We start from the raw sequence: 12902 nt of genomic DNA, 5'->3' as shown, positions 1-12902 counted from the left end.
TACCTCGCGGATGCTGTATCCACGCGACCAGTTATCGAAGATGAGGTAAAGCTGCTGCGGCCGCCGACGCTCTGCCGTCGAGCCGCCGTCACCTTCGCTGGATCGGCGCTTTGGCATCCTTGTTCCTTGCTCATCGCGCGCCTTCTTAGCCAGGCGCCTTCCTTGCTGATGTTAGGTATATAACTAACTAATGATTTTTTTCTGAACAGGACCAGCTAAGTGATACTACCATATCAAGAGCAGGTCGAGTCAAATTTTTCATCTGGTGTCTGTGATCCAAAATCAGTACTTAGGCACAACTGCAATACTATCTGCTTGCCCTTGTCTGGTTTCTATGATCTTGATAGCCTTGAGATTGCAAGTGTCTTTTCAGTGAGCTAGTAGTATACTTCAGGTGTTTTGCTTTGGACAAAACATCTATTGTTTTCAATCTATACTTAGCAATTATGTATTGTCCTGTTTTCTGTACACAGAATATAGCTGTCATTTAAGATGCATTCAATTTAACATGAAAGGTTGCCATGTATCTATCTCTGAAAATTTATGTTGTCTCTGAAAATTAGTATATACATTCGCCTAGCAGCCTGCACTTACATTTGCACTGAAGCTTAAAAAGTTTAGTTATACTTGCTTCATCTTTTGACAACCAGTTCATATTAGGCTATAGAGTATTTAGATGCTTACTGCTTGTTCAACTTGTTTAATGCACGCTTTCAAAAATAGCTTTTAGATGGTACTGCCCACATTTTAGAACAGATGGTGGTTGCTCAGTCATTGTAGGCCAGATGGCCTACCCTGTCTCGATAGCTGTTTACCCTTGATCTCTCATGCATATATACTAGTTTCATGATGCAAACAAACATGCATGAAGGCCATGCTAGTTACCAGACATACAAACATGCATGCTTTGCTAGTTTTAACTTGTCTGTACTGCATGTATATGTGCACAACGGATCTTCTTGATGCAGATGTCTCCTTCAATTGTGCCAAGAAATTCACTGTTTCTTGCCATTGCTTTTTACAAGTCATCTCTCGATTGAGCACTTTTGCGCACTGCTTCACCAATGATATAATAGGAATTATCAAATATACTTGCTTGTGTTAAATTATCAATGTACCTGTGGCAATGGTCATTATTTTGCCAGCATAGTTTTTGGGTCTTTTATGGATGTTGATTCTTCTCAATGTACCTATCATTAGTCTCTTGAATCTGTCATTGTTTCCATGTGCGACTACGGTCAAGATGGCGAAGGGTCCAGGCGTGCAAAAGCAGCGCAAGAAGCGCAGCAGCAGCCAGCATGCCCCGCCGGTTACTGCGGCATCAGCGACGCTGGCAGCGGCTGACTTGGCCTATCCCTCTACATCGCGCATTCCTGTGAGTATTTTTGTCTTTTTTAGGCGCTGTACTGTTGGGGGCGGAGAAGAAGGGGGGAGGGGGTAACTCTTAATTTCAAGTCCTTCAGCCAACTAGAAGATTAGAAACTCATAAGAGACGTTGTGCCTTGTTAACTGGTAGAATAATGCTGTTTCATGTTAGTGTAGGGCCAATCTTACAATTCTGCTGTTCTAATAAAACACACCTAATACCTCAATCATCACTGGCAATTTGCGCAGTTATTACAGCAATCCTGCTAGTGTACTTGTAAATGCTCTGGATTTGGTTTCATTTGGGGTCTTACTAGGTTTTATATTGTAGGCTGCTGTACGAGTGCTGTTTTTCTTGTATCCTGCAATCGAAAGGCGTGAATCATTGCTTGCTTTTGCAAATTCTGCGGTACCGGTGACTTCTGTGGATGTACCAGGGGATGCCAACAAAACACACAAAAAATCCTCAGAGGAAGCTCGCAAGAGTACAGCTGCATTGACCTGTTGGCTAACAGATCTTCATTCACATGGGTATTGTTTGGATGGCAATATGAAAGCATCGGATTTTGGTATTGCACACACTGGGCGTTTGAGAGGTGAACAACACCTGCTTGAAAAAGTCGCAAGGATTGGGGAAAAGAAACAGAGGAGGAAGGATATGAAGGCAGTAGCTGACATTATCCAGGACGGCATTTATGCTTCCATTGAGCCAAATCCTGATGTGGCAGATCTCCTATTTCTCCTCAGGAAGTTTAAGAAAAGGTATTATCCTCTCATTGTTTGTCATGTTTGCCATTACCGGGAAGTGATGATGTCAGCAATCTACACCAAGATGTTCGACTATCTGATGACATTGAAGGTTAAAGATAAGACAAAGTATGATGCCATTATAAAGCAACTTCCACATGGATCAGACTGGATGTCCAAGGTCATGGATAACATCCATCTTCTTGCAGTTCTGCGCATCAATCCTGTACCGCCGAACAAGGTGAACACCCCTGGTGCAGAAACAGCTGTGTTTCTTACTACATGTGCACGCTATCCGCAAACAGTTGAAGGTCTACTTGAGTTCCGTTGCAATGGACAAGCTCGTTTAGAGAAAGATTATTCTATGGACCTCTTGCATAAGAAAGCCTCCTTGACTGCAGCCATTGCAGCATTACACAAGATACAACCACCTCTTCCTTTAGGGGTCTGCCTGCAAACCCTTCATATAAAGGTAGCAGCAGAAACAGTCAGAGCTATAGAGCGAGCACTTCAGGCTCAAAAAAGCAGTTGCCTAGAGGTTGCTACGGCAGCAGCAGCTGCCGCCGCAGAAGCAATTGTAACTTCCCGAATCCCAGTTCCTACAAAGTCAACAGGACAAACAACAGTGGGCCAAGCAGCTCAAGCAGCAGCTATCCAAAGCAGCAGCAGCAGCATCCTTCAGGAATCCCACAGAAGTATCCAATGCGGTTGTTCGCTGCTTCACAAATTGAGCATATGTACAGTGCTGCACTTCCCAGGTATCTGACAGCTTTCCAAATGGCCATGTTCGAGGTGGGCGAGCTAGGAAATGTGCAGTTAGACGATGAGCCTTCTGTTGCCCCCCTTCTTCGTAAGGCCACCTGAGTGAGGTTGCTTTTATGGAAAAGTGCCGTAGTAATTTAAGTTTTATAGTTAGGCTGAGTCCAGTGGCGGGGGAGATATCTCCCCGCCACGTCAGCTCTCACTCTCACTCTCACCCCACCCCTCCAATGCACAGGCTATACTCTCACTTCTCTCTCCTCCACGTCAGCTTTTCTTTTCCAGATTTAATTATTTCACTCTCTTTTGTTCACGTACGCAAAATAATTCAATAAACTAATTTTATTCAACTAAAAAAATTACCGATTACATCATAATTAAAAGAATAAATTACATCACAATTAAAAATAGCAAAAATACATAATAATTAAAAGAAAATTCTAATCCTCCTCCGAATTCTCGTCTAGTCCAAGTTCTTTTTCCACCATCTTGATGGCTTTGAAATGAGTACATTTTTCTGCTTCGTCCATATCCGCGGTTGATCGGGACTTCATTATATTCCATTTCTTGAATAGTTTAGCCTTCACTAAGCCACCTCACATGTTCTTCATTGCAAATGCTTTACTTCCTACCGCACTACTTGATGAGAATTCCTTCCCCTTCTCCTTCCCCTTAGCCTTCTCCTTCCGCTTAGCCGCCTTGGCCCTATCGCGGCCTATTGGACGAGTCTCATTGTCCTGCTCGGTATCTTCTGTTCCGCCGGAGCTGTACTCACCCGAAACTCCGAGGCGGGTTCTCTTGCTACTCACATCGGATCCACTGTCAGGACCATGTTTCGCTGCCCACTTGGGTTCGTGGCGAACAGCTCTCCACCAATGATGGCGCTTGAATGCTGTCGTCACTTTCGGGTCGTTCTCGTACCTCACCATTGCCCCCTCCATGACCATTGCATCGTCTGCTCCACTCTGACGTACTCTTTCTTCTTGGATGTAGTATCCATTAAACAGGGCCACATCGCGATTGCACACGTTCCAATGATCCTTCAGTTGCTTCACGGTGCAATGACAGGACGGCTCCGTGGTAGAGTTGAAGGTCTCCGCTATTTGGCCCCAAAAACTCGAACCGGTCTGGTTGTTGCCGGTGATAGAGCCATTTGAGTGATAAACCCAAGCATGTACCTAGCCCGAACATAATATTGTTAGTTATTTGAAAAAAACACGATATTTAAATACATTAACACTAATTAAATTACTAGTTTTTCCTCCTCCGCAATCATCCAGTCAAGTCTCTTTTGACGCTTTGGTTCGGTCGCTTCCACTCCTTCATTTTGAGACTCAACGGAGACGGAGCTTGGAACCGTGGGTGCCGCATGCGGAGGTGGTGGGTATGGACCATATGGAGGTGGAGCGTATGGAGGTGGAGCATATGGAGGTGGAGCGTATGGAGGTGGAGCATATGGAGGTAGAGCGTACGAAGGTAGCGGGTACGGACCTTCAGTCCCGCTCCTTGTGCCTGGAGGTGGAGCATATGGAGGTGGTGGGTATGAGTACGGACCGTACGGATAATGATATGGCGGTGGAGGTGCCCCCGGAGCCGGAGGTGCAGCAGGGGGGAATAATGCCCGGGGTTGCGGCGAAGAATTGACATCGGAACGGCGATGCATCGGAGAAGGGTCATCTCGGGGAGATGCTTGTGACCCGTTGGACTGCAAGAGATCGGTGAAGGTATGGAAATCTGGAGACCAACCAGTCATGGTGGAAGAGATTTCGGATTATAGAGGAGAGAAATAAGCTCAAATGGAATGTGGAAGGAGTGAAAACCGGGTGGGGTATTTATTGGGGTTGGAGATGAAATTTGAAATTTTTTGCAATTTTTTTTTGAATTTTTTGGAGTTCAAACGGTCAAATAACGGCTAGTTCAACGGATAGTCCGCGTGGACCAATCAAAACGCGCCACGTCACGTCCTCTCGCCCGCGCACGCCGACGCCAGCGCACCGCCTCGCTACCGCACGCCTACCGCCCCCGCGCGCCTGCCAACGCGGGTGAGAGCGGGGCGATAGCGCCCGCTCCCGCACGGCGTGACTGCTCACGCCTTCTCTCTCCCACTCGCCCGCCTCTCGCCTCGCTCTCGCCTGGGCCGGGCCAACCGGGGGCGGTACCGCCCCCCATTGGCACCAGCCTTATAGCAATGGCACCTGTTAGTGGTAGTACAACTGGTTTTTTTTTTTTGAAAATGGAACAAAGTTACAAAGTCTGGTATACAGCCTTGCCACAGCAAAGGACCATTCGTACAGTTTAAGCCCATAGCCGCCAGAGTATCAGCCACTGTATTACAATCTCGGGATACATGAGATATAATACATTCAGAGAATTCCTCATACATTAAAGCCTTGATATCACCTAATATTGTGCCTAAGATAGATCTGTCCACCCCTGGAGCAGATAAAGCCTTGGCCACAAAAGCTGCATCAGTCTCCAAAATAATACGCCTCATTCTTAAACCAGCAGCACACTCCATACCTTTCAAACAAGCAACTGCCTCAGCATGCTGAGCACTCATTAGGAAATTAGCTGAGCCGGCACCAGCAGCTATCGCCATGCCAGTGTGATCTCTAATGACAAAACCCCATCCAGCTTTATTTATTCCGGGGATAAAAGCTCCATCACAATTGATCTTGTAAACATCTTCTGGTGGGACTTTCCATTTTGGCTTGCTATTTGAGGTTAAAGCCTTCCTCATGTGTGTTGTATCTCTCCACACCTGAAAATGGAAATAAAAGTCATTAATCACTTCATGAGCAGACTTCTTTCTTTCACCTGAGTTTGTCTTATTACGTGCAGACCACCAACACCATATAAATAAAATTATTTTACATTGGTTATCTGTGTTAAAGCCCCAAATTTTCTCCAACACTGTCTTGGGTGAATTTTCTGCCTTCAGCATGATTCTTATGTCCTCCATATTCAGCAAGCGCCAGCACAACTTTACCGCCTTACACTTAAAAAATAGATGACCTGAATCTTCATCAGACCTTAGGCACATAGGACACCGCGTGTCAAGATCCACGCCTCTTCTTGCATTGTTTAATTTCACCTGCAAAGCATTATGAGCCATCCGCCAGACAAACATTTTGATTTTGTTTTGCACATTCAATTTCCATATTTTGCTCCAATCAAAATCCCTTCCTTCTGCATATGAGGTGGATGTGTCACGGCTATTTTGATGATCCCTCCTCTTTGTTCCTAGAACATACGCAGATTTAACAGAAAATTTTCCATTAGGATCTGGGTGCCAAGCCAAGAAATCTTCTATCTCAACAGAGATCGGTAGTGACAATATGATATTTGCATCTTCTTCATAGAATGTATCTCGCACTAGCTGTTCATCCCAATCTTCAGTGACCGGATTAATCAACTCTTCAACTTTCTGGAGGATGGAGGCACCTTTTGGGGTGATGACCCTTCTTGTATCCCCTCAGGGAATCCATGGATTCTTCCAAATATTAATTGTCTTGCCATTACCAACCCTCCAAATCAAACCATCCTTCAAAAGTTGCAGACCCTTCAGAATACTTCGCCATGTATAGGACATTCCTCCCCTCGGCCTAGCTTCTAGTAAATTTCCTGTTGGAAAATATTTAGCCCGAAGGACTTGAGAGCATAAAGCATTTGGAACCATCAATAGTCGCCATGCTTGCCTGGCTAACATAGCTATGTTAAAAATATGCAAATCTCGGAAGCCGAGACCACCATTCCGCTTTGTTCTTGTAATTTTCTCCCAGCTTACCCAATGAATCTTATTTTCTTTGTCCTGTTGATTCCACCAGTATCTCCCTATCATTGAAGAGATCTGTTCACACAAACCTTTTGTTAGGTCAAAACATGACATGGCATACGTTGGTATAGCTTGTGCTACCGCTTTAATCATAATCTCCTTCCCTGCTCTGGATAGGAGTTTCTCTTGCCAACCTTAAATTCTTGCCCAAATTCTTTGCTTGATGTGCTCGAACATGCGCTGCTTATATTTTCCAATGTATATTGGCAGGCCCAGATACTTTTTATTTTTTGCAGTATGCTCAACACCCAACGCTGTCAATACTTGATGCCTCACATGTTTTGATGTGTTAGGGCTGAACATAATGGATGTTTTTTCTTTATTTACCATTTGACCTGACGCATCCTCATATAAACTTAATATATGCTGTAGGCATTCAGCATGAGAAGCTGAAGCTTTGATCAGCGTCAATGTATCATCCGCAAAGAATAAATGGCTGACAGCAGGAGCGCCCCAACATATACGAATTCCTTTGATATTTCCTTTTTCTTCTGCTCTCTTAATTAGGCTAGAGAGACCTTCTGCACACAGGATGAAAAGATATGGAGATAGAGGATCTCCCTGCCTAAGCCCACGATGCGGTCTAAAAGGTTCACTGTACACCCCATTAACTTTGATCCTATATCTCACAGAGGTAACACATTTCATAACCATCTTTATCCACCTATGCGCAAATCCCAATTTCTTCATCATTTTCTCCAAAAATTTCCACTCGACTCTATCATAAGCTTTACTCATATCAAGTTTGATAGCTGCACAACCTTCCTTTCCAGTCCTTTTGTTTCTCAAATAATGGGTCATCTCATATGCAAGAAGCACATTATCAGTTACTAATCTTCCCGGCACAAAAGCACTTTGTGAATAAGAAATGATATCCGGCAGAATTTTCTTTAAATGATTTGCAAGAAATTTTGAAATTAATTTATATAGGACATTGCATAAACTGATTGGACGTAAATCCTTGAGTTGAGTAGGATTTTTTACCTTAGGGATAAGCACAATGACTGTATCATTCCAGCCCTGCCGCATGGGACCTCCATTTAGCATAGCTAGGATCTCCTTCTTCACTTGTTCACCCACCAATGACCAGAACCTTTTGTAGAAGACTGAAGGCATCCCGTCTGGTCCTGGGGCTTTTAGATCCCTTATACTCCTTAGGGCTTCCTCCACTTCTTCTCCCGTGAAAGTTTTGATGAGGGTCTCATTCATTTGTCTTGATACCTTCCTTTCTACACAACAGAGAACTTCAGTTCTCTGACCTGCACTGGAAGAGAAGAGATTTTCATAGTGGTTAGCTATAAAAGGTATTAGCCTCCTCCCTGTCACCATGTCACCATCATCTCCCTTTAAGCTCTTGATAAAGTTCCTCCTCTTCCTCTCAGAAGCACTTGCATGGAAAAATCTTGTATTACGGTCCCCTTTTGTCAGCCATAATGTATGAGCTCTTTGTTTCCAATAAACATGTAGCTGATCTTGTAATCTCTCCAACTTGTATCGCAACACATGCTCTCGATTCACATTTTCCTGATTTATACACCTTCTTCTACATGCCTCGAGCTCCTTCTTTGCTTTACTAATTCTTCTCCCCAACTCACCTAGAACATTCCTGTCCCAATTTTGCAACTCCCCCAGGATTTTCTTTTGTATAAACAACATATTAACCTCCCCAGCCTGCATGGCTTCAGTCCAAGCGCTTTGCACTTTCTCCCAACAACCCTCCTCCTCCAGCCATTTTGCCTCAAACTTGGGAGATACATCACGAATGACAAAGCTATTACTGTTTTCTTTCTCTCCACATTCAACGATTATTGGCCTATGATCTGAATTTCGTGGATCACCATTAATAACACGCACAAGAGGAAAGATGCCTCTCCATTCATTACATGCAACAGCTCTATCAAGCCTTTCTTTAATATATCCTGCTGCCTTATGATGATTATTCCTCCAAGTAAACATGTCGCCCTCACATCCCAGATCTTCAAGGCCACAATCCTCCAAAGTGCTTCTGAATCGCTCCATGCATGATGCAGCCCTAGGCTGCCCCCCTTCCTTCTCATACCCAAAAAGAATTTCATTAAAATCTCCAAAACACAGCCATGGTTTCTTGTACAAATTATTCAATATTCGCATCAATCGCCATGTTTTCTCCTTCTCTTCTGCTTTTGGCTCCCCATAAATCCCAGCGAGATGCCATACATGTCCATCCTCCTCCTTCACCACAGCATCCATGTGATATTTTGAAATACTCATCAAGGTTAAATCTACATCTCTTCTCCAGAACAGAGCAAGACCACCACTGCAGCCCATACAGTCCTTCACCACTAGATTTGGCATTTGTAACCACCAGCGAAACTTTTCTATTCTCCTCCAGTCCATTTTTGTCTCAGACAGAAAGAGAATGTCTGGGGATTCACGCTTCTGGAGATCCAGAAGCCCTCGAACTGCCGAGGCATTCCCCAACCCACGGCAGTTCCAGCTTATAAGCTTCATTTTTGCGCGCGGAGCTGCTCCGGCAGCCCCGCGTTTTCTTTTTTCATCTTCTTTGAGCCATCGATAACCTCCTTAGTACCCCTCTTTTCTTGAAGGTCCCCACCGCTTTGTGTGTGTGGCATCAAGGCCAAAGATAAATTCTCAACTTCCATGATATTCCTTCCCTGTCCTTCCATTCTCTTATCAGACTTACGTTTTTTCGTGAGAGAGATAATTTCTTTATCATACGCCACAAGATCCTGCCTGCTTGTGTCAGATTCTTGGTCCTAATCTGGTGAAGACACTCCATTGCCATCCTGATCCTCGTCTTCCCTATTACAAACCTTGTTGTGATCATTACTTTTTTCCGAGATCATCTTTTTCCTACCAGAACCTCCCCACATTCCTGAAGAATTACTTTTCCTAGGTGAGGTGTCTCCCTGGCCATGCCATTCACTTTGGTACTTCAATCTTCTATCTTTAGGTGCACGTAATTTCTCACTACATGGCAAACAACCTTTATCATCACGCATGGCTGGTGTGGGACATTCAATTTCTGAATGGCCGATAATACCACAGGAGAAGCAGAAATACGGAAGTCTCTCATACACCACATCATACCATTCTTTTCTTTGTCTCCTTGATGAAAACACAGATACTCCCCGTGGCAGTGGCTCATTTAAAGGAATAACCACCCTTGCTCTTAGTTCTTTTCCAACTGCCCTTTTCTGTTCATCCACATCAACTTTCAACACCTCCTTCCCAATCTTGCCTGCTATCTCGAAACCCCATTTCTCATTCCTTAACCCAAGGGGAAGATTTAGGATATTCACCCAAATAGCCATTTCATTAAAGCTAACATCAGTTGGCCGCATATCAGAGTTAAAGTCCTGCAAAATAACAGTTTGTCTACCTACAGCTTGCCGGCCAATGTACCATGGAGAACCCTCAAGAACTCTGCTCTTGTCAAATTCAGATTCAAATTCAGCAATGAAAAGGTTATCTCCCACCATTCTCGCTTCCAAACCCCTTGGGTTGCCCCAAGCAGGTCGCATAGCAGACATAATCGTCTGCAATTGCATAGGATTGGGTGCAAGCACCTTTCCAATCACTACATGATTTACCACAGCTAAATCGGAATCCTCGGCATCCTCCAGAACTAGAGTATTCTTCTCTTTTGCAGTCAGGTTAAGCTTACCGAACAAATCCGAAACCTGCTGCTCCAATCCTTGCGGCATCTCCTTCCTTCTATCAGCTCTAGGAGTCGACAGGGAGCCCTCTCCCTTCTCCAAGACTGCACTCTTCTTCTCCATTTCCTGCTTCCCCAGACACAGCTACCGCTCAGCACCACGAATCTAGGTTTCGACCAAGGACGGGCAGTGATGCTAGGATCACCCCTTGTTCATCTCGAATCAAAACCAGTCTCGTGGAGATGGCAGAATGTGGGGAAAGCAAAAACAATAATAGAACTACAATAGAGACCTCACCCGACAGCAGCGCGATCCGAGCGGATGCCTGCAGGATCCCCTTTCGATCTCCTGGATCGAGATTCTCGTGGGGAAGAACAGAGGTGGAGAAAACGCCACTCTCTACTGCTCACTCAGGAACACTAGAGAAGGCAGCCCTTAGTACAACTGGGTTGGTATGGATACACCGATGGATAGTTTGGGTGTAAAATTCAATTGATGATCCAACTTATGGCTGGATGATTGATGGAACAGCTGCAGTTCCCTGTCATGTTGATAACTTCTTCCTAGCCTCGCGTCCCCTTTCTTTTGTAAAGATGTGATGTTGATTTATCTGTTCAGTTGCAGTGAACTTTGTCTGCCCTTTGTAGCAGTACTGTGCTGTACGTTCATGTGAATCCTGGGCTGAAGTATTTTTGTTATGCTGTATTTGTTGAGAACTATGCCAGGCAGAAATGTGTGCCCCCATATGCTGACTCCGTGGTTTGTGAATCTTGGGTCGATGATTCATGAAAGAAAATGTAATGGTGGGTTGCGGCCTGCTATTAGAGCCTTTTGGTTTTCATAACCAACTTGAGCAATATATGTATACACAAGATGGGATGATTTGAGCACTGAACAACAGTCAGAGAAGTTGTGGTCCAAGCTGTAAATCATTTTTCTTCAGACGGGATGATTTTCACAAAATTATGTTTAGCAAGCAAAGCATCACTTCATAGTATTGTCATGATTTCATTACCGAAAAGGACATACATCAACTGTGAGTGCGCTGTACTTAGGGGCGGTAAAGGGACTTAAAATTTTATCTAATTAATTTAAGAGCCGCGGGACTTAAAAGGGCTGGACTCTAATATTATTTAATTTTAAGCTAAATATACATAAGATCAAATTGGATTGTGAAAAAGCATCAGGGCTATGATCCTTCTGGAGGCAATCAAACACGTGACGGTAGATCAAATCATATGTAGAAATATCATCATGCTAAAGGAACAGTTTAAAATGAATACATTCCTTGAGAACTAAAGCAATGAAGCACCTCACTGCATACTTTGCAACTTAGGCCCTATTTGGTAGGCCTGCGGCTCCTGGTAGGCCTGCGGCTCCTCCAAAAACAGCTCCGGCTCCAGTTTTTCTGTGGAGCTGAACTTATTTTGAAAAATATTTGGTAAAACGGCCTCACCTTATTTTTCATCATGAATGGATTGAAGAGATCAAATATCCAATATACCCTTAGCTATTTGATGTGTTTGTGCTGCTGAATTTTATATTTGCACTAAGTTTAAATTTTAATTCATGCAATAAATAAATAAATAAAATAGAAATATTGGCTAGCTAATAATCACTGTCTTCTCGTATTAAGTAGACTTTAAATTTTAAGTCATGTTTGGATCGGTAAGGTCGACGTCGACGCTAGCAGGAGCAGCACGAACTGGCGCCCTCGGCCTAGGTGCGCGGCTACCGTGTCGTCCTCATCGGCGAGCAGGGGCTTCTTGAAGGGAAAATTTGCTAGTGGACATCGTTAAAGTGTGGCTTTTGCTGTAAGTCACTAAAAAATTTGCGAGAGGCAGATGACGAGCACGAACTAGTATACCTCTTCCCCCATACCGATCGTGAGCAAGATTATCTCTTGGAGAAATTTATGGAATCCCTAGAAACTATCAACACACACAAAGCACACGGTCATAACCTGGCACCTGCAGTGCAAGTGCAACCGCACGAAATCGTGAAAAATCGAGCAATTCGTGGCGAAGAACCATGGAAATCGGCCGGAATTTGCTCATCTCCTCACGTCCTCCTGATTGTCGTTAAGAGGGTCGTATGGGAAAGGGAGAGCACAGCAGCTGCAGGCGGCAGGCGCCGGGCTCAAGCGCCGCGGCCCCCTCGAGTGGGCAGCGCGTGCCGCCAAGAGCGGGCACCGCGGTCGCCTAGAGCTCGCGCCCTGCCGCAGCGAACGCGGTCGAGGCGGCCGCCGAAGAGCTGGGCCACGCCGCTCGCCCTCGGAGCGTGCAGCGCGTGCGCCGCGCCTTGGCCGGCCGCTGCAGCTCCGCCCGGCCGCAGGGCGTCATCCGCCCGTATGGGGACCCTCCGCCGCCCCCACAGCCTGGACGTCCGCCGGAGTGGATCCGTCGATTTCGCTGCCCGGAGTGCCCTTCCTGCGCGCCGCGTCGCTGGCCGCCGGAGGGGATTCATGCGCCGCCGCCCCTGTTTCGCGAGGGGGAAACAGCGGGGGCGGAAGAAACGTTTTTTTTTACGACGCGTGC

At 45.2% G+C, this 12902-nt stretch overlaps 1 protein-coding gene across 1 annotated transcript; it reads right to left on the bottom strand.

The window, feature by feature from the left end:
* Positions 1 to 5069: 5069 nt before the first annotated feature.
* Positions 5070 to 11073, bottom strand: LOC112878825. The gene is made up of 3 exons (XM_025943055.1): positions 10663 to 11073; positions 7691 to 10491; positions 5070 to 5632 (listed from the first exon to the last, which is right to left on the bottom strand). Exon 2 carries the CDS (start codon positions 10486 to 10488, stop codon positions 9463 to 9465), a length of 1026 nt encoding a protein of 341 aa, XP_025798840.1. The 5' UTR covers positions 10489 to 10491; positions 10663 to 11073; the 3' UTR covers positions 5070 to 5632; positions 7691 to 9462.
* Between the last annotated feature and the right edge of the window lie 1829 nt (positions 11074 to 12902).

This window comes from Panicum hallii, chromosome 1, assembly GCF_002211085.1.
Source record: "Panicum hallii strain FIL2 chromosome 1, PHallii_v3.1, whole genome shotgun sequence".
NCBI classification, from domain to species: Eukaryota; Viridiplantae; Streptophyta; class Magnoliopsida; order Poales; family Poaceae; genus Panicum; species Panicum hallii.
The sequence above is the reverse complement of the archived record's forward strand: the minus strand, read 5'-3'. Positions and strand labels throughout refer to the sequence as shown.